Source organism: Lynx rufus, unplaced genomic scaffold, assembly GCF_022079265.1.
Source record: "Lynx rufus isolate CCGP_SWC_20201006 ecotype Redwood Valley unplaced genomic scaffold, mLynRuf1.p SCAF_4, whole genome shotgun sequence".
Taxonomy (NCBI): domain Eukaryota; kingdom Metazoa; phylum Chordata; class Mammalia; order Carnivora; family Felidae; genus Lynx; species Lynx rufus.
The window spans coordinates 116,030,177-116,052,567 of NW_025814856.1; the positions used below are offsets into that span (position 1 = coordinate 116,030,177).

The window sequence follows — 22,391 nt, forward strand, 5'->3', positions numbered from 1 at the left end:
AGAAAAGACAAGAATATATAGAATCCTAAGTATGTTTGCATCTTTTTGGTTTGATAAGTATGGTTATTAAAATTTTTCATGTGAGCTTCCAAAGTATTACTTAGCTGAATGGAATCTAACTTTGTGCTTTAAAAAAAGAAATTAGATGTAGGTGGAAGAACTGAAGGACTAGGCCATTGGTCATTTTTCTTTTGTGATGCCTTTTTTTTTTTTTTTTTTTTGGTTCTTTTTCTTTGTTTTATTTGTTCTGTTGGTTGGTTACTTTTGTTCTGTTTTGTTTTTGTAAATGAAAGCACCTCTTTAGGAGAAAGAGCATTTCAAGTTTAGGGTATATGAACTAAGGCAAATCAGTCTTTCTAAACTTCAGCTTTCTGGTCTATTAAGAAAGTTTAAATCTTCTCAGCATTTGTGTGAGCATCAGTTATGTTCATTTGACTCCATCTTTTCTTTGACCTTCACTCACTCAGCTTCTCCCTGCCACATCTTTAGGATTCTTCATCTTCCATATTTAAACATAAAAAGCCTTCTCATCTTCCTTTGTTCATCTCCTTTGTCTCTTCACCTTCCCCAACTCTTCCAAACCTCTTGCCCTTGTGCAGCATCTCCCCTACTCTGTCCATCTGAGACAGCAGATGTTCATCCCATCTAGTGAGAACAGTTTATTAAATGAGTCTGTTACTGCTTTTCAAGATTTGAGACAGTCATTTAAAGCGTAGTGTGCCTTCCTGTGCCAAGATTTGCAATCCCGCGTTAGGGCTGTAAAGGCAGATCTTGTGTTGAAGTAAGTGGCAGAGTGCTAGCATAGGGGTGCTTCATGGATTCTCTATGCAAAGCACAAGGGCTGTTATAAAGCCTAACATCCTTCTCAGGGTCCACTTTTGCATTGAGCTTCATTTCATATTTAAATTTCTGAGTAATTCAGGTTTGAGTTTTGTTTTCTGGTGGTATGGTATTCATCTGAGAGTTGAAGGGAAGACATTTTGTGACTTTATAAAGCAGCAGGTTTTTTGTTTTAAAGTCGGGCCCCACGCCCAGGGTGGAGCCCAATGTGGGGCTTGAACTCATGACCCCCAAGATCAAGATCTGAGCTGAGACTGAGTCTGACACTTAAACCTACTGAGCCACCCAGACACCCAGCAGCAGTTATTCTTAATCAGTAATTCCCTTTTATCAGGTCTCTGCCCTTCCTTCAGGCTCCTTGTTAATTTTAACAATCATTAACAGCTGAGAAATGGCCACTTAGATGCTTGTTGTTCCTTATTTATCTCACAGTTTACTACAGCACAGCCATGCCCCACCCACCCCCACCCAGCCCCCACTGTGGAAGCCCTGTCTTCCTAACTACAATGCTGTATTTCTTGAAGAACTTAAATTACAAGAGTGTTTTCTCCTAATGGCTGATTATTTAATTTAATCTTGTAATCTTTAATTACAAGAGCCATTCTCCTAATGGCTGATTATTTAAATCTCCTTCTGGAGTTTGGAAAGTTAATATGTTCTCAGCAATATTTGTGTGACCCTGTTGAAAATAGTGTATTTCAAAATGGGTATGGCCTGAGAAATTACTTGGCATGATCAAATGTTTACTTCTGAAAACCAGAGTGCCCTGGTAAGTGTGCTGTTTGGAAGGAAGGTAGAAAGACTGCTTCTGATCTGTCCTGTAGTTGAAACTCAGCCTCATAGTATAATAGCTATTTATGCGTTTCAGTTCTTAAAACCTGAAATTAATTTTACTTCCACCTTTGTGTTAAAACATTAGCACTATTATAAACATCTGCTCTGAGAAGTTGTTTCCCTTGTACCATACTTTTGCTACCATTTGCCTGATTGATGTATTTACATTTTCTGTTTGTTTGTTTTTACTGTTTTTTTTTTTAATTTTTTTTTCAACGTTTATTTATTTTTGGGACAGAGAGAGACAGAGCATGAACGGGGGAGGGGCAGAGAGAGAGGGAGACACAGAATCTGAAACAGGCTCCAGGCTCTGAGCCATCAGCCCAGAGCCTGACGCGGGGCTCAAACTCACGGACCGCAAGATCGTGACCTGGTTGAAGTCGGACGCTTAACCGACTGCGCCACCCAGGCGCCCCTTTACTGTTTATTTTTGAGAGAAAGACAGAGTGCAAGGGAGGGGCAGAGAGAGACGGAGACACAGGCTCCCAAGCAGGCTCCAGGCTGTCAGCACAGAGCCCGACATGGGGCATGAACCCATGGACCATGAGGTCATAAACTGAGCCAAAGTCAGACGCTTGACCGACTGAGCCACCCAGGTGCCCCTACTTTTTCTGTTTAAATAAACACATGTAGAAAATTTAAATATAGCAAGATATAAAGGAGAAAGCCAAAGCACTCCCAGTATCAAAAGACAGTTCTCAGAAGTTAGTGAATATCATTCCAGTCCTCCCATTTTACATATATGAGATCATACTGTACACGCTATCTTGTAAAAACTATTTTTTACTCTTTCGGCATTTATATTGTGGAAGTATTTTCATGTCAGTGAAAATACCATCCTTTCAAAGGGCTACAGAGTGTTCCATCATAGGGATATAATGTAATTTATCTGAAGCTAAGGATATACCATAATTTGTTTAATGCTTATCTTCATGCACATTTGGCCTAGTTCCCATTTTTCCCTGTTAAAATACCCCTGCGGTGAAACATCTTGTATATGCCAACTTTACAATGTCCCAATTTTTTCTGGAGAGTAAATTCCTAGGAGAAGAATTGTTCTAGCTAAGGATAAAGATGGAAACTCTTTCAGTTTACAAAAAAAGTAGATAAAAGCTTGGTTCCTAACATCAGGTACTGTTTGTTGGTGGGTCATAGGTTTCCTGTACCTCAGTAGTGCAGCCACCAGAGGCCCAGGGACTAGAGTGACAAGATGCACACTGGAGTCAGTATAGTTTAAAGACATCACTACAACGAGGAACTGACTCATTGGACTAGGAGCCCCGTGCAGCATCTACAGTCTTTGACCTTTAGAAAGTCAAAAATGAAGGTGGTTCAGCTGAATGAGACATTTCCACAAATCTGGCCTATCTCCCAATAAAAACATTCCCATCAGTACGCTAAGCCCTCGGCCAAATACCATACAAAGACATGGGGGAAATCACTGTTTTCAGAGAGGCTGTGGTTTTAGTGCTCAGTTATTATTTTTCTAAGTGATAAGATATGGAGACTGTGCATGAGGACCTCAGTGGCCCTCTTGCCAACATCTTGATTGGTAGATGAGGGTGGTTCAGGTCCTTTGACGTCAAGTCAAATGCCCAGAGTGACTTAGCTAGAAATACAACAGGAATAAGAAGAACCCAGATTATTCCACTCCCAGTCCAGTGTTCTTTCTAGGAGGCCCTATAAGATTTTTAGAGAGCAGGGCAGTGTAGGAGTTAAGAGCACAGCTTTGGAGTCTTGACAGATTGGGACTTAAATCTTGGATTCACTTAAATCTTGGATTCACTTTCTAACGCTGTGATCTTGACATGGTACTTAACTCTCTAAGATATCATCATCTATAAAATAAGCTTATTCCTCATGGAGTTATTGAGGAAATTAAATAAAATGTTTTAAGATATTTCAGCATAGCTCCTGGAAGGGGAAGTGCTTGAAATAAGTCAGATAATGGCTTTACAGATAGTGCTTACAATTTGGACAATGTAAACTCCGATTAGATTGACTCCTTGAAGTTTCTGCAAGAAATCTTAAGGGTTTTTTTTCTTTTACTTATTTAATCTTTTTTGCCATTTTGTTAATTTTGTTTTCCTTTTTTTCTAAGACCCCATCTTTCCTATGTTTGCTTGGTTTCCTCTCAAAATGATCCAAAATAAAATTCTCGAGTCTTAAAAATAAAAAGTATTTCTTTTATTTTGGATTTTGCTTGTCTTGATTGTTAAAATGTCTGTGTGTGGTGTCTTTATTTTTTGAAAATTCATGTGTTTTCAGAATGCAGATTGTATAAAATCAGTCCTTACTCTCAAGGAAAACAGCAAGCTGATATTTTTGCCTTGAGGGATTTAGAGAGGCGATTACAGCCCCTCACCTCAAGAAGCATTTCACTGTAGTACCACACCACTGCTGGAAAATCATACAGGACACGATGTAATGGAGTGCTCAGTCATCAAGCCCAGACTTAAGTGTGGTGGGGATTCAGAAAAAGACAGGGAAGCCTACAAAAAGGAAAGAAGCCTTGAGCTTGAAAAAAATCTTGAATGTGGTGTATATCACAGCAGAGACAAGAAAGGCTAAGGACAAAGGAAGACAGGATTTTATACACGAGTGTATATGTGTGTGGATGCATAAATGAGTGATGTGTCAAAACTTCCTTCTACCTGTGTCTTTTTCAGGCTTTCCAGTTATCCCATTTTCATATCAGCAGTCAGGCACAGAAACGTGCATGAAATTGATACTCAATAAAACTTAACTGAGTTACATTGTTTTTAGAGTAACAGTTCCATGCCCAAACATATACAATGTAACTCTAGTGCTGTGTATGTGTCTGGACTTACAGGAAAGCTGCATGTCTAACTTGACCTGTAGCCTAGGAGCTCAGAGCCATAAGCAACCCTTCCTCTACCTGCAGGCCCCAGGTTGGGAATGGTCGTATTGCTAGGATAAGACCTGGCATTCCTACCCACAGAGGCTTTAAGTCATACTTCTAATCTGTATTTTTACCCTCTCTGCTTGCTCTCTCAACTGCACACATTATCTCCTAGGCAGTATAACAAGTTATTAAAGGGCAAACATCAAATCACCTTCTTAGTATTGTTTTGGATGAAGTGTAGATGGGGGGAGTTAGTAGATGGGAGTGAGATCTACCATACGTACATGTGAGTAAAAAAGCTCCCTTCCCTCATACATGGATACAACCAAAGCCAGGTATTTTCAAGCACAGGTGCATACCTGTGTATACCTGACAGGTATATTTAATGAGCTAAAATATAAAACATTAAATTTTAGCTGAAATGAAGTCGGATTTACATTCTAGGTAAAATTCTTGCAAAGGTTATTTCATCTATCTGCCTTGAAGATAAACTCTTAGGTAAGAATATTATAGGTAGTTAGTATTTATCAAGCTTAGCGTCTACAATGTACATTGACCAATGACAGTATTTGGAGAATTGAAAAAGATTTAAAAATTTGAGGATTTCTAAAGAAATCAGGGCCCAAATTGCAAGTAGATACAAGCATGTGCATGTGCCTGTCTATTCCTGGTCACACATGTGTGCACACACACTGGATAATCATTTTTCCCTTGAGCTTATAGTTCTAAGAGCACAATTTATTTTAATCCTTAAATTTGAAGCCTAAGCCCTATGTGACAGGTACATATGAGAACTCATTTATTCCTTACTCAAACCCTTGGGTAGTATCAAAAGTTAGAACTATTCTGTTATCAAACTCTTGGGAGTTATTTGTTTTGTTTTGTTTTTGGAACTTCATATCCTAGCGTCTAAATGTTCAAACTCATTTAGCTAAAAGAAAAAGTATTTTGTTTGTGTGTTTAATCCCAGCTCATACATGGGCAGTTATTTTTAATTTGAAGAGTAGCGGGTCTTAGAGATCATTTAAAAGGATATATCACCCACTTTCTCATCCTGAAATAAAGGAAGAGCAGGAAAAGATAATGTTCTTGAGAATATCTTTAGAAATTATGGGAGGGGCGCCTGGGTGGCGCAGTCGGTTAAGCGTCCGACTTCAGCCAGGTCACGATCTTGCAGTGCGTGAGTTCAAGCCCCGCGTCAGGCTCTGGGCTGATGGCTCAGAGCCTGGAGCCTGTTTCCGATTCTGTGTCTCCCTCTCTCTCTGCCCCTCCCCCGTTCATGCTCTGTCTCTCTCTGTCCCAAAAATAAATAAACGTTGAAAAAAAAAATTTTAGAAATTATGGGAAAGTTCCCATATTGCTTTCTAATAATATCAAATAAATTGGGTGTAAAAGTGGCAAGACTTGAGATTCAGTGAATTAACAATGTATCTTATTAATGAAACTGAAGTTCTCTACTTATAAAGTTGGTCAGGTAGGAATTATGAGTAGATTTGCAGAATATGTAAGAGTCATTAGTTTATACTTTTGAAGGATCATTCCCTGTAGAGTATGGTCATTACTTTTTTTTTTTTTCATTCTGTGGTATGCAACTCTCTGAAAACAAATTTTTAAAATAATTTTCCCATTTTTCAGTGTCCATTGAGCAAAACAAACTTTGGGAAAATGTTATATTTATCCTATAGTTTTGTATGCCTGCCATAGGTATACCACTGAGTAACCCAGGGGGTCCCAAATTGAGAATAAAGCAAGGATTAAGACTCTTGTTTTTCTAGGGGTGCCTGGGTGGCTCAGTCAGTTAAGCATCTGCCTTCAGCTCAGGTCATGATCTCGCGGTTTGTGAGTTCAGGCCCCACATCAGGCTCTGCACTCAGTACTGAGCCTGCTTCAGATTCTCTGTTGCCCTTACTCTCTCTCTCTCTCTCTCTCTCTCTCTCTCTCAAAAATAAACATTAAAAGAAAAAGAGAATTTGTATTAAAAAATAAAAAGTCTCTTGTTTTTCTGGTCACCTAAAGAGCAGAATGTTCATCATCACAAGGAGTCAAGGTGCTCTGCATAAGAGGCTCTTTTTCCTGAGACTTCCTGGTGTTGTATGATGCTTTGATCTAATCTGATGAATGCGTAAAACAGTGGGCGCTAGTGTGACAGATATCCATCAGATTTTCCCAAAGGGCACTGAGCGTTAATAATCACACACACACTGTTTGCTCAGTGACAGCAGGAATTGTTTGGATTTCTGCCAGACCCAAATTATTTTTAGACATTTTCAGAAAGCAGCAGAAACACTATAGCTTCCTTGTTCAAAAAAAAAAAAAAAAAAAAGGAGGGGGGGTGGTGGAATCAAAGATGCTGTAGCTTTGGGAGAATCCCCATACATTTACACAGAAAAAGGTATCCTTGGATGTATCAGACCTAGTGAGCAAACTAAATGGTGCTGTGAACCACCCTTATTGTGAAGTACTGATTATGTGCTCATTTTTAATCACTGGGAAGAAAAAAGTGAGCTTCCAGACTAGTTGAAACAGATTCTTCAAGTATTCCATAGTAAATATCACAGCTTTAAGAGTCCATCTGAATAAACTGGCTCAACTGAATATTTTTAAAAAGTTAATATTAAAGAAGTCCACAAAATACCTTCTCGCCTTAGATGTCAGGAAGATCACAGCACCTTAAACTTCATGTTAGCCAATGATTATTTACATCTCTCAGTGTATCTGGCAGGGAAGGGATGGCTAGAGTTACATTTGAAATGGGCCTTTGTCTAAGTAACAAAAGTACTTCACTTATTTTAGAATTTTCTTGTATTATTATGCTTAGTAACAGAAGGAATAGGAGACTGGTGGTAGGGATGCATTCAAATGTGTGACCATTTAATCTGGAGCCAGAAAACACCCAAAGCAGCCACTATCTTCCTCTCGCCCTCTGCCCCCACCTAACTGACATTCTGAAGAAATCACACAAGATTAAGTTAGATAATGTCTCAAGCCAAACATTGTGATATGTACTCTAGTAAATTAACAAACTCATATTTTGCATTTTCTCAACTATGTCTTTGCCTCATCTGTATCGATTTGCCTCATCAGATCAATGCCTCATCTGATCAATAAGATAAGATCATCTTATCATCTGATAAGTTTTGCATTACTGACCATTTTTTTCCTGTTACAGGATTATAGCTGGACAGACATCCGCTGCCCCTTTGAAAAACGAAGGGATGCAGCATGTGTGTTTTGGGACAACGTAGTGTACATTTTGGGGGGCTCACAGCTTTTCCCCATAAAACGAATGGATTGCTACAATGTCGTGAAGGATAGCTGGTATTCCAAACTGGGCCCTCCGACACCTCGAGACAGCCTTGCTGCCTGTGCTGCGGAAGGCAAAATTTATACATCTGGAGGTTCCGAAGTCGGTAAGGACTTACTCGGTATCTTTGTTTGCAAAAAGTGTTTTACCAAGTATCTTGGTAAAGTTTCTTGGCTTTTCATATTTATATAAACAACTGGTATGGTCTTTTTAACATAACTTACATACACATCTGTCACATTGTACAGCCCATTTCCCTGAAGGTTTACCTTACTTCGTTAATTTTACAAGAACTTCAGCTTCCTAAGTTACGTTAACTGTCCCATTTTTCTCTCATGCCGTCTAGATTTTAGTTCTATGTAGATTGCTTTAATATACATAATATTTGCTTTAACGATTTCAGAGTGTGGCTCACTCATAGACTCTTTAAGATCTCTTTACTACATTCTTGCTTTTAAAATCTATATTGCCTTTTTAGAACAGCATATGGGCTTGGGTGTAAAACACCTTTCTCTTTAATGGATAATTTGTTAGCATCAGGAGTGGTCTTTTTCTAAATGAGTAGTTTTTCTAAATGAATATTCTAGGCGCAGACTGGATATATAATAGCATTTACATGCTTTCACCTTTTCAGATAATTTCTTTAGCTAAATAATGGGTTTATAAAGAAAACTAGGAAGACCAAGTAAACCTAAGGTACAGAATTTAAATGTTAATTAAGTCTTTATTTTCTTTGATAATTTTATATTAGGCCAGAGAATGTTTTACTTTTGGTCAGCATATTTATCTGTTTGATGTTTTTACTCCCCCACTAGATGTCAAAAATATTTAGATTCTAAAATATTAGAAAATTGGAAGGTTTTTTTTTTTAAGTTTATTTTGAAAGAGAGGGAGCATGAACAAGCACTGGGGAGGGTCTGAGAGAAAGGGAGAGAAAGAATCCCAAGCAGGCTCCGTGCTGTCAGCATGGGAGCCCATACAGGGCTCGATCACAACCTGAGCCAAAATCAAGAGTTGGACACTCATCCTCGTGACACCCAAGAAACCCAGAAAAATTAAAGATTTTTAAAATGTGACTTAAGAAGTGACCTTTCCCCCCTTTCTTTTTTTTCTTTTTTTTCTTTTCCCCCCTTTAAAAGCATTCTTTATAGAATGTCTATGAAGACATATTTCAAACACAATAAATACTAAAGATAATAGAAAGTAACTGTTCTATAGATACACTTTTTATAGAAAGTATAATATGTAACTTTACTTCTTCAGCAATTACTGAGTTTTTTACTTAAATAGCAATTTCTTATATCTGCCACATACTCTGTATTTCCCCTTAATATCAACCAATTGAATCTATCAAATTGAAAATGTTCTAAAAGTTAAAAAGAAGTTAATGTTAATCAGGATGGTTGCTTCTTCCATTTGTTATTCCCTGAATTTTGCCTTCTGTAGACCTTGGTTGTGGTTGAGAATTATAAGGGTGTTGTTAAGCATTAGCAAAGTCCAGAAGAGTGGGAGATGAGAAATCATTTGGTTAAATTTTAACGTTTTTCTTCGGAAGGAAAAAAGCACCTGTTTCTTCATTAGTATTATTTCTAAAATTCTCTATTGAGCCCCTATAACTTGCAGAAGTTGCAAAACAGGATGAATATATGTTTTGCTATTAAAACGTATAATCAAATTACACCAGAGTCATGCAGTGGTACCTTGAGAATATACTTCAGAATGGCCCAGCATGACTTCAGGGCTTACTCACACAACCACTAAGAGTAGTCAGGAAGAATAGTTTTGTTAATGGTGCAGTGACTATTACGGAATGTTAAATTATAATCCTTAGAATATTATCAGATCATAGTTTTCAGAGTTTAAGGTATGGATTTATCATCTATAAATAACTATGGTTTTCTCCTCTATAGACATTTGAAGTTTGGATAATTCCCATCATGCATAACTGGGCTTGAAGACATACATAATGTTATTTATTTAATTTTTCTTCTGAATTCAAACCAATTTCTTTTCCTAAATTAATTACCAATAAATAAGTATCTTCAGCAGATCCTTTTTTTTTTTTTTAAATATTTTCTAAGGTCTATACAAACAGGGTTAGCTTTTTCTTAAAGCTATTCCTACATTTTGCTGTTATTGTTAATTAAGTTTAGAAAAGACTCTACAACTGTAAATTCCTCCCTCCAGTAACTAGTGACTTACTTCTACAATCAGCTCACTCCAAGCCCACACACACACTAAGCTAAGTCTGGTTGGGCCTTTTCTTTTACAGGAAACTCAGCGCTGTATTTATTTGAGTGCTATGATACAAGAACTGAAAGCTGGCACACAAAGCCCAGCATGTTGACTCAGCGCTGCAGCCACGGGATGGTGGAAGCCAACGGCCTGATCTATGTTTGTGGTGGAAGTTTAGGGAACAATGTTTCTGGGCGCGTGCTGAATTCCTGTGAGGTTTATGATCCTGCCACAGAAACGTATGTATCAGTTTAAAAGTCCTATTTTAAAATCATGCAAGAACAGACCTGTTCTTAAGTCATTGAAATCACACTGGGTATAATACATCTTTTAAGTAACATTGTTCTTTAGATATAAGGGTTTGTAAACTTATGTGTAGAAGTGTGTGGGAATAACCTTATGCATAACTCATTAAAACTACACTGTATAAACAAAAAAAAAGTCTTCTTTCAGTTAATTGTATGTAAGCTCAGAGGAAGAAGATGGCAAAAGGCAAAGGAGCCCAACAGAAGAATTTAGTTCTCGTATCAAGAATGTGCATACGCTTGGGAATGTGCTAGGTTTGGGACATTCATGGCCTGGACCACTCCTCTATGCTTTAAGAAATGGCTTGACCTTATATACCCTGTGGGAGCTGCTCTCTTTCTGTTCTTGTTTGTGCCGCAAATGCTGTGAATGGGACAAGTATGACTTGATTCATCAAAGTCATAAAATACTTTTGTTTGAGGTCAGGAAATGTAGGGGAGGAGAGGGAAAAATTTATGATCAGTAGTAAATTTGCCTTTAATTGGGAATATCATATATTGATTGGTTTGTATCATTAATAAATTGTACTCCTAGGTATAATGTCTTAATTCTGAGTTTGTATGGGTAGATACATATTTTTCCAGTAAGACTATTCTTAAATCCAGGAAGTAAGTAACTGCTTTTTTAAAGACAAAATGCTAAAGAAATAAATGGTTAGGCAGCTTTTCTGACCTTATAATTAATGATGGAACCTGTTCAATGTAGACAAAGACAAAGCTAATGTGCAAATTACTGAACAGTAGGGGGCATGGGTAAGTAAAATGCCATTAAACTAATAAGGAAATGACCACGGGTAATATCCAAGTCAGACCTTTTTTTTGATACTCAGAAGCAGCCAAAGAGATTTGATAAGACAAGTAACTTACTGATTTGAAAGCATTGTTCTTCCTTTACCAGAACCAATTATTAGGTAAATATGTTCAACTTAAACATTATGCCAAAGAACTGCACCATAAGTCTTACGTTCAAGTTTTACATTTAGGAAATATTGCCAGCTTATAAAACATAGAAGTCTTCTACTCCAGCTATTGTTTTTTTTTTGTTTGTTTATTGTTTTTTATTGTTTTTGTTATTTTGTTATTTTGTTATTTTTGTTATTTTTTTTGTTTATTTTTTTTGTTTTGGTTTGGTTTTTTTAGTGAAAAGTAATAATTACAAAATGTGATTAGCCATGTACCATTATTTACTTACACTTCCACCTATTTTTAAAGGATTTAAAATCAGTAATTCCTTCCCCAAACAAAGCTGCAGTTACAGTTGTTCTTTTCTCATTTTTTTTGCCCAGCGGGTTACCAGTGCTAGTAATAGAATTGAAAGCAACTTATCTTGAAACTTACCTTTGCTGAAGTGTTGAGACTAGAAAATCTCTCAGAGATCATCAAATTTACTATTCCTCAGTGTTTTTCAAAATATACCTTTGTACTTGCCAGAACACCCTGGGGATACCCCTTATCTCATCCCATCATCCATCAGCTGAGCTATCCACCCCATCTTGTCCCAAATTACAGGAGGGGGGTGTATGCCAACTCTCTTCCCTCCTCTGCTTTGCCTCTGAGAAATTTTATGCTCAAAAACTAGTACTGCATATTAGTTGGAAAACTGTGGTCTCATTCATCCTGCTGCCTAATTATTTTTTTCATTTCTAAAAAAATCTCTTAAAGTAGAACCCATACCAGATAAACACCAGGATTCTAAATTTTGAGATCTTTATTCAGGCACTGTCAGTGTAAATTAGTATATTCTTATTCATAGCAGCAGGGAAGAAGTATAAAGGAATTCTGCCCCTCAATATTTTTTTTAAAGTTATTTATTTTTGAGAGATAGAGAGCAAGAGCAGTAGCTGGGGAAGGGCAGAGAGAGAGAGAATCCCAAGCAGGCCGGTGCAGAACTCTACATGGGGCTCAGTCTCACACACCATCAGATCATGCATGACCTGAGCTGAAATCCAGAGTTGGATGCTTAACTGACTGAGCCACCCGGGCACCTCTGCAACCTCAATATTTTATTATTATTATTATTATTATTATTATTATTATTATTATTTACTTACTTATTTTTGAGAGACAGAGAGTGACAGAGCACAAGTTGGGGAGGGGTAGAGAGAGAGAAGGAGACTGAATCCAAAGCAGGCTCCAGGCTCCGAGCTGTCAGCACAGAGCCCAGTGCGGGGCTCGAATGCACGAACTATGAGATCATAACCCGAGCCGAAGTCGGACGCCCAACCGACTGAGCCATCCAGGCGCGCCTACAACCTCAATATTTTTTAAAACTGGATCAATACATTCAATTTAGGGGAATATTTTAAAACTTACACAACTTAGCATTTCTTTTGTATATATTGAGCTTATGTATGAAACCTGAATTCTCTATATTCTCTTCAATGCCCTTAACTTTACCCTAAGTGAAAAGCTAGTGTGACTATAATGATTCACATCCCAAAATGAAAAGTTATATGCTACAGTGATTTCCTTTTTTAAGTGTTTTGTAACTGGTTTAATTAGAAGCTAAGAAATGAAGCCTGTGGAAACAACATGACACAGTTTATGCAGTCAGAACTTTAAGAAAAACTTCTAAACACTAAAGTTCAGGTTGGGGAGAGCATGGACACAGTACATACTCCACATATGAAATTACAGGAAGAAGAAAATGTATTTTGGGAAACTTCCTACTCTAAACCTTCAGGAGACTTAGCTACAAAGATCTTCCTCTACTTACAGTGGGGTTACATCCTGATAAACCCAATGTAAGTTGAAAATATTGTTACCTTGCAAATGCACTTACTCCACCTAACCTGGACATCATAGCTTAGCCTAGCCTACCTTAAACATGCTCAAAACACTTACAGTAGCCTACAGTTGGGCAAAATCAGTTAACACAAAAACTATTTTATAATGTATTGAATAGGTCATGTGATATATTGAATACTGGACGTGAAAAGCGGAATGGCTGTACAAGTACGGGATGGTCCTAAGTGTATCAGTTGTTCACCCTTGTGATCATCTGGCTGACTGGGAGCTGTGGCTCACTGCTGCTGGCCAGCATCACGAGAGAGTATCGTACAGCTGGCCCATGAAAAGATCAGAATTCAAAATGTGAAGCACAGTTTCTACTGTATGTGTTTCACTTTTGCATTATCATAAAGTCAAAAAATCGTAAGTCAAACCATCATTAGCATCAGACCACCTACCATACATACAAATACACTCTTTATATCACGGACATATGTGGAGAAGAAAGGGGTATATATTTTGAATTTTTCCAAGTCAAATACTATGTTTATTGCATTTTGACAGCTCACCATCTGAAGCTCACTGCGTGGAAAGGCAGTGGAGGTCCAGTGTGGCTCCCATGTCTGAGCTGTTTGCTGGAAAAGACCAGCATGGGCGAGCATGTGTATTTACCCTGAAAAAAAAAAAAAAGGACCAGTGTGTTGTCCACCTCACCTTACAGAGTGCTCTGAAAATGAGAGTGGTGACTTTCAAATATCTTTTAAAACAAACAAAATTTATAGATATAAAGCAACAAAACAGTTGCTAATATTTCAGTTAATCATTATGTCCTAATTATTTTGAAAAAATTATAAATTTAACTTTTAAAAGAAGAGATAGGGGTGCCTGGGCGGGTAAGTTGGTTAAGTGTCCAACTTTGGCTCAGGTCATGATCTCACGGTTTGTGAGTTCGAGCCCCACGTCGGGCTCTATGCCTACAGCTCAGAGCCTGGAGCCTGCTTTGAATTCTGTGACTCCCTCTCTCTGTCCCTCCCCTGCTCGTGCGCTCTCTCTCTCTCTCTCTCTCTCTCAAAATTTAAAGAAAAAAATTTTTTAAATAAGAGATATAAGTAATCATATTAAAGAGTTACACTTATGTCCAATTTCCTGTTTGTTTTTGCTTGGAGACTTTTGATATGTTAGCTGTTGAGACACAAACAAGCCTGTGTGCCAGTACTCCCTTCACAGTCAGAAATGTCAATTGGGTATATTGGATTATATGCAAAAGAAGGGATTGAGTCTCATAGAAAAAAGTAACAGTTGTCTGTGTGTATGAGGCTGTTAGCTATGATTTAGTATTCTTCGACACTTGTGTCCACGTTTATATTCTCAGTCTCATTACATATAGTAGTGGCTGTGAACAAAATAACATGCTAATAAGGTATTAAATTAGACACAGTGACAGTACTTTTGTTACTAGAGCTGCCTAAAGTTCAAGTGTACATTTGAAGGTGGACATGTGAATAGTAACAGATACTACTCATTTGCTGATTGCTAGAGCCCAGTGTTAAATTTGTATTTTACTCATACATAAATATTAATTAAAACCATGTGTGACAATATTAGTATTTTATACTTAAATACCTTCCCTTTTTTTTTTCTTTTTGTTACCATTTTAACAAATTATTGTGAACTACAGGGATTGGATTTCCTCCAAAGACGTGTTAGCAGTCTCCAGATATTCTCTATTTCTCATACTCTATCGAAGTTGAAAGGAGTAAAATCCCCATTTACCTGACCTTTAAATAAATTCCTCAAAACCACGTTAGACTTTTGTTTTCTAACCTCTCAGGTGTGTGTATTTGTGTGTGAACACATAGGTGAGTGGTAAATGATCACTTTAATTGGGATAACAAACCTTTCTTATAAATTAGTATGAGTACTTTACTTCCTGTGAACAAGTACTCTAAAAACTTTCTTTTATTTTCAGATGGACTGAGCTGTGTCCAATGATTGAGGCCAGGAAGAATCATGGACTGGTATTTGTAAAAGACAAGATATTTGCTGTAGGTGGTCAGAATGGCTTGGGTATGTGATATTAATTCACTGTTTAACTTTCCCAGTGAATTTGCTGAGCCCTCCTTCTCTTAAATTTTGTAAACATTTCTTAAAATCTAAATACAAGCATTTATCACACACATTATTATACTTATTTTTATAGTTTCTGGGAACTATTTTATGAGACATTGCAGTGTATTTAACATTGCTGTCCATGAAATGTAGGTAATGTCCACCTCACACATTTCCTGGGTAGTAGTATCATAATAACCAAAGAACTTATTGAGTAACAGAAACATTGGAATTAAAAAAAAAAAAAAAAAAACTTTAAATACAAGTTTTAAGATTTGTATACAGACCCTGCATGGCATAATTTCCTAAACATTTTTAAAATTTGCATGAAAATACCAATATTACTATTTTTTAAATAAGTAAATTTGACTTTTTACTTTCTTAAATAATTTATGGTAAAAAATCTTATGGAGAATCTGGACTGAATCTATAGTCCACAAACCTCATTTTAGTACCTTTTAGCATTACTTAAATATATAACAAAGAAATACCTTTCCCTTTTCCTGTCTCTCACCGTTGCTAAATTAATAAATGGCAGAAGGATAATTTGAATAATTATAATCAAAGTTAATCAGAAGGAGAATCCACTGATTTACTTTTCCAGAACAGATAGAACATTTTTAATTTTGCAAAATAAATATAAATATTTAGGATTCTAAACCAACAAGTAAAAATTAAGTTAAATTTGTATTATGTTAAAGTAAAAATAAGAATAGATGGTAGATTTCTGGGCATTCATTGTAAGATTCTTAACTGTTCTGCATGTTTGAAAATGTTCGCAATAAAATGTTGGGAAAATGCGAAAAAATAATACTTTAAGAGATCTTAGAATTGTTCATATAGTCGTTCACGTAATTTTATTCTTTTGAAGGTGGCCTGGACAACGTGGAATATTATGATATTAAATTAAACGAATGGAAGATGGTCTCACCAATGCCATGGAAGGGTGTAACAGTGAAGTGTGCAGCAGTTGGCTCTATAGTCTATGTCTTGGCGGGTTTTCAAGGTGTGGGTCGATTAGGACACATCCTTGAATATAATACTGAGACAGACAAATGGGTTGCCAACTCCAAAGTCCGAGCTTTTCCAGTAACAAGTTGTTTAATTTGTGTTGTTGATACTTGTGGAGCAAATGAAGAAACACTTGAAACATGAAAAGTGAATGGACTTCAAGATTTATTGGAGACTCAAAAATATGGCCACCAGTGCTTTGTTCCAAGAGTTTGGTTACAAAGGTTTAGTTTGGTGTTTTGTTTTGTTTTGTTTTTAAGGAAATTTCAAGTAAAGTAAGATCGCTATAAAATAGATGTTTCTTTTATATGAATTTCCTTACTTAATTCAAAGACCATATTTTAGCTGGCCACTTAACCAAGACATACCTAGTGAGAAAACTTGAAAAATCATAAGCATTTGGTGAAAATACAAATTCTTGAATGAATTTTACATGTGTAATTATGATTATGGCAGAGTGGGGATTGGCTCGTCAGTGAAGCAGTCTCATCTTAGCTCTAGATTCTATTTTCATACATCATAGAAGTGCTATGTAGGTAGGTCTACTTGTTTCTGTTCAGTCAAGAACGAAGACATAGTATGAAGTGTAAGTCAAGACAGGCAACTCCGATGAAGCAGCTTAGTCTCACCTAGTTTTGCTTGTCTTCATTTGTTCCATTTAGTGCCAAATTTATTCCATTTTAAAAGCAAGCCAGAGTGAGTCAAGGCATACACATATTCTCTCACAAAACTTCATAAACACATTTTGGGCTTAGAAACAAGTCCTCATGAAATATATTCAATTAAATATATTCCATCTTTTAAACACAAAATGTCAAGCCTAGCACGCCAGTTAATTTATAGTACTGTTTTACCCCGTGGTTAAAAAATGATTATGCCTCTTCACTCACTGTTAAATAAAATAAAATCATAGTAAGAATGATTAGCAAAAGATAAAGCTATTTATAGCAAATTTCTAGGTTACTAGAATAGCACTGATAGCTATACAATATCAATGTTGACTTTGAACTTCTTATGGATTTAAAAAGATACATGATTTCTTTTTGTTAGCAGGACGCATCAGAGAGGTTTGACCCAGGTATCTCCTAAAAGTTTTGTAATAATTTGAGTTAAATGTTTGTCATCTCGTATTAATTGCTTTTATGTGGTCAATAAATCTTTTACAAACCCAACTACTCATTTCTTTCCTAGTAATGTTTTGCCCTTTTACATTATGGAATGTATGGAATGAGCCATGTAAAGCTGTCACCATCAGTGTTTTTATCCAATTATATTAAATATTTTTTAACTTAAAATAGACTGCCAAGTTTTATTCATCTTTCATTTTAAATGTGTTAGGCAACGGTTGTTTTTAAAACTTGTGAACCATTGTTTCTGTTTTGATCTTCATTGTTTTATTTATATGGGGGTTATCTTAAATCCTAAAAATGTTCAAATGAAAAAGAAATTATAAAAAGCATAGTGATAGTATTTTTATTTATGTAGGGTTTTTAATGCACATAACACTTTTCTTGAAATGTAATTTACATATCCTACAATGCACCCATTTAAAGTATACCATTCAGTGGTCTTTAATATACTCACAGACTTGTGCAGTCAGCATCACAATTTTGGAACATTTTCATCACCACAGAGAAGAAACCCCATACGCATTAGCCATCAGTCCCCGTTGTCCCCTCTATTAGTTTCCTGTGGCTCCTATAATGAATTACCACAAACTTGGTGACTTTAAAACAACAGAAATTTATTCTTTCTCAGTTTAAGAGGCCAAAAGTCCTAAATCGGGTTGTTGACAGAGTTGCCTCCTTCTGGGTAGAGGCTCTGAGGCAGAAAGTGCCCACACCTCTCCCCTAGCTTCTGGTGGTTGTTGGAAACCCTTGGCATTCATTGACTTGAAATTGCATCATTAAAATCACTGCCTCTGTCTTCACATGTCCTTTCCTATGTGTCTCTGTGTCTTGGTGTGGGGTTATAAGGACAGTAGTCATTGTATCTAACCTACCCTCCCTCAGTCTAGTATGATCTTAACTAATAACATCTGCTGAGACCCTGTTTGCAGATAAGGTCACAGTCTGAATTTCCAAGTGGACATGAATTATAGGGGGACATTATCCATCCTGATTACATACCCCAAACAAGACAACCATTAATCTTTCCATCTCTGGATTTGCCTATCTTGAATATTTTTATGTTGGGTTGTGAATTTTGTGAAATTGAGTTAGAAAAAAAATGTCCAGTTTAATTTCTTTGAGGGCAGAACATCCATTTAACATGATTTGGTTATATTACTTAATTTAATACAATAATCTCCTATATGGAATATGCAGCACTCTTTGAAATATTTTATTTTTTAAATTATGTTTGTCTTTGAGAGAGAGCATGGGAGGGGGCAGAGAGAGAGAGGGAGACAGAGGATCTGAAGCAGGCTCTGCACTGATAGCAGTCGGGGCTCAAACTCACAAACTGAGATCATGACCTGAGCTGAAGTTGGACGCTTAACCAACTAAGGCACCCCCTATGTGAAATCTTTTAAACAGACTAGCCTTTTCTTTAGGCTTTATCAACTGACCAGAACACACTGTAAGTATGTAGAGAGATTTGATGTATTGTAATGAAGTGGTTTGGGGGGAGGGGGGTGGTGTTAGTAATCTTAGTAATTACTAATTAGTACCTATTTTCTGCCTTGGAAATAATCTGCAAAATTGTCAATGCCAGGATAATGAGTAATGATGACATGATATATCGGCAAGTATTTTTTCTATTCCTTTTTCCTCCCCACAAAATTCCTGTCCTTCATATAAAGGTCTCTACTTTCTTTTTCATCACCATGTGATATGTTAATACTATATCCTTTGCAGTGACACGATTTTGATGACAGAAGTTTAGTTGAAATTTTAAAAATCACAACTTGAACATAAAAAGTTTAATGTCTTCAAAAAATGCTGCTATAAAAAAACAGTACTCAATTACAATTTTGACCTAGCTTTCCTGACCTACAATCTTAAAGGAAATTTTGAATCACAAAAATAAGCCATTAAATAAACACATATTAACCAAGCAGTCTATGTTCCTTTTGCCTTATATACTGTTAACAGCAAAAATTTGAGATTTGCCGCATAGGCCAGGGTAAGGGAAATATTTGGAGGAAATTTTGCTTTTTAAGGGTGATGGGTGATGCCATTAACATATACCCACAATGTCAGAAAATTCAGTCCATTCCAACATGACACCAAATTAAGCCCCAATAATTTGGTAAAATGAAAGACAATTTCAGGCTGCATCTTTCATCGTGATAAATCCTTTAACACTCTTACATTTGTCTCCAAAGACTTAAAAGTTTGAATTTATCTTCACCTTCCTAACTTCCTCCTTTGCAAGGCTATTTTTGGGAGAAATAAAAATTTTAAAGTCTATGCTGGGAAATTGTCTGAAATGTTACTAACTAGAAAGCTTTTTAGTTCCCAGACCTTTAAGCCTCCTCTCATAACAACAGTAATTGGGTTCAGGATATGGTTTAGTCAGTTCTTGTACGGGATTTCTCTGACTTTATCTTCCAACCCTCTATTGAATTTGTTTTCACTAGCCATGTTTAATTTCTAAGAACACTTTTAAAAAAATATTCTTTCCTATAGTATTCTGTCCTGGGGATACTTTAGTTTCTTTAACGTTTTCTATACACCTTGATATCATTCAGTTTACTCTTCTTTTTCTGTTTGCTCTTTTCTGTTGGAGTCTTTACACAAATATCTGATCCCTGGCTGTGTATTTATATTTAAAATGAGACATTTAAAAATAATTTTTGTGTACAGAGGTGGGCTTAATTTTCAGTGAGCTTTGATGCACCTGGGTGGCTCAGTCAATTAAGCATCTGACCTTGGCTCAGGTCATGATCTCACAGTTCATGAGTTCAAGCCCCATGTTGGTCTCTTTGCTGTCAGTACCAAGCCTGCTTCAGGAACCTCTGTCCCCCTCTTTCTGCTTCCGCACCCCCCCATTCTCTCTCAAAATAAATAAACTTGTAAAAACAATTATAAAAAAGTAAAACTTATCAGTGAGATTCGTCATATGATGAGGAACTGGCCACTTATTTTTGTTGGGGATCTATCGGAGATTCATAGATACTTTTCTGAGATGTTTGATTCTCAAAAAAAATAAACTTCCAAACTCCTGGACCTTGGGTGGGGAGGGCAAGTTGGGGAAAAAGGGGACTGTAAGCCTGGCTGCAGGATTTCTGGAGCTCAGGCAAAGGGGACAATAAACATAGGTTGCTTTGTCAGTACCATAATTTCCCCTTTGTCGTTGATGTCCTGGATTCTGAGGCCTCTCTGGTTACCCCTGTCACCCCACCCGCCCCTTTTTTTTTCCAAGAAAAAAACCTATCTCCCATCAGGTACGAATAGTTGCCTCACTAGGTGGATTTATGGAGCTAGATTCTAACTTCACCACTTACAGACTTTCAGGCTACTCTTCTCTGGTTACCTAGAGGCTTTTAGTTCCTGAGGCTTTTCAGCCTTCTCTAGGGACATCAGCATGCACCCTATAGATATTTGATCTTCTAAGTAATTGAATATTCTTCCATGTGCATTCAGTCCTCATAAATTGTGGTTTGAGATTTTGGTTATCTCCTAGTATAATGAAAGATGGTGTTTTTGCTTTTCCCTCTTATTTTGAGATGATTTTTAAGAGGAAAGGGGAGGGGGCATTAGTATTTTCACTCCGCCATCTTGAAATCAGAATTCCTTCCTGTGACCCCACTCCTGATTTTTCCACCTCCTCCTTCCCTGACTGATCACTACTGAATTCTGCATCCATTGGCCCTATGCTCTATTGTCTCACACAGCACTCCACCAAGATGATCTCCATTGGGATCTGGGCTTGCCCATCTCTCTACCTTCACACACCACCATGCTCACCCTCACAGCTTCAGCCACCACTGACGTTATTTTAGGTCTTTGATAACCCAGCAGAGTCCTTACACATGTTGGTGTTTGCATGGACAAGTCAGTGGCCACAATGAGAAACTGGTTAATACAAGGGGATTACTCAAATGTGAACAGTGGGAACCAAGTTTCTCCTTCCAATCAAAGGAGGGAGTTAGAAATACAGGAGCAAGATAACTCCTGTGATCTTGGTAGAATTGGAGGTTATCAGTGTAAACTCCTAGTTTCTAATACACATAGACACAGAAATAATGTGTTGGTGTAAATGTGTGTCTGTCTATAGTACATATTTCCTAGCAATGCCCATGAAAGGGCTTGGGAGCAAAGACCTCACAACAGCAATCAGAAAACTTAAAGTTCAGATCATGGCTTCTAAGTACCATTAAAAGACCCAAGATTCCTTGGAGAAATGGCTGATTCCAAGACTGGATCAAGGAATGCATAAGATGAGCCTGGCAGTCTTTGGGGCCAAGGAGTAAAGAAGTGCTCAGAGAATCATGCGATGTGTCAAAAAACAAAGGAGCTTACAGGGCTCTCACTGGCCAAATTGGGGAAGATATGAACCTCAAAATAATGACTAATAGATTATAACCCACTGAATAAAACTGGAAATCATGAGGCCATACTGATAGGAATGAATGAATGAATGAACCAAAAAGCTTGAGGAGGAATGACATTTTTATACTTTCAGAGTATCTCCCCACAAAGTCCTTACTAATAACAAAAAGGAAAAGAGTCATTGTAGAGTGAAGTAGCTTGGCACACACCACCTTATCAAGTGATCAGAGTGAGGTAGTGAGACAAATTGAAATTGTGCACAATCTGGGAGGTACAATGTGAAGACCATGGCTTCATTTCTGTGATAATCCTACCAGAGATGCTCAATCTGAATCCAATCATGAGAAAACATCAGATAAATCTGCATTGAGGAACTTCTACCAAATAACTAGCTATCAAGGTCTTGAAGTAGTGTTAAGATCTTTAATAGTGTTATGCTCTTGAAAATCAAGGAAATACTGAGGAAATGTTCCAGAATGAAGACGACTAAAGAAATATGAATAAGGCAACAATGATTCTAAACTGGATCCTTTTTTTTTTTTTAATATAAATGTGTTTGTTTATTTTTGAGAGGGTGCACGCGCATGAGCAGGGTAGGGGCAAAGAGGGGAACAGAAGATCCAAAGCGGGCTCTGTGCCGACAGCAGTAGGCCCCATGC

At 37.1% G+C, this 22,391-nt stretch overlaps 1 protein-coding gene across 3 annotated transcripts in view; it reads left to right on the top strand.

Annotated features, from left to right (window-relative positions):
• The window catches only part of KLHL7 (kelch like family member 7), a 69,279-nt gene extending 51,750 nt beyond the window's left edge, over positions 1–17,529 (top strand). For all 3 annotated transcript variants that reach the window (XM_047095918.1, XM_047095920.1, XM_047095919.1), the window contains 4 exons: positions 7,710–7,950; positions 10,117–10,318; positions 15,084–15,181; positions 16,095–17,529. In XM_047095918.1, coding sequence (XP_046951874.1) covers positions 7,710–7,950; positions 10,117–10,318; positions 15,084–15,181; positions 16,095–16,378 — 825 coding nt within the window. In that variant the 3' untranslated portion in view covers positions 16,379–17,529. The remainder of the gene's footprint in view (positions 1–7,709; positions 7,951–10,116; positions 10,319–15,083; positions 15,182–16,094) is intronic.
• The last annotated feature ends 4,862 nt before the right edge of the window (positions 17,530–22,391 follow it).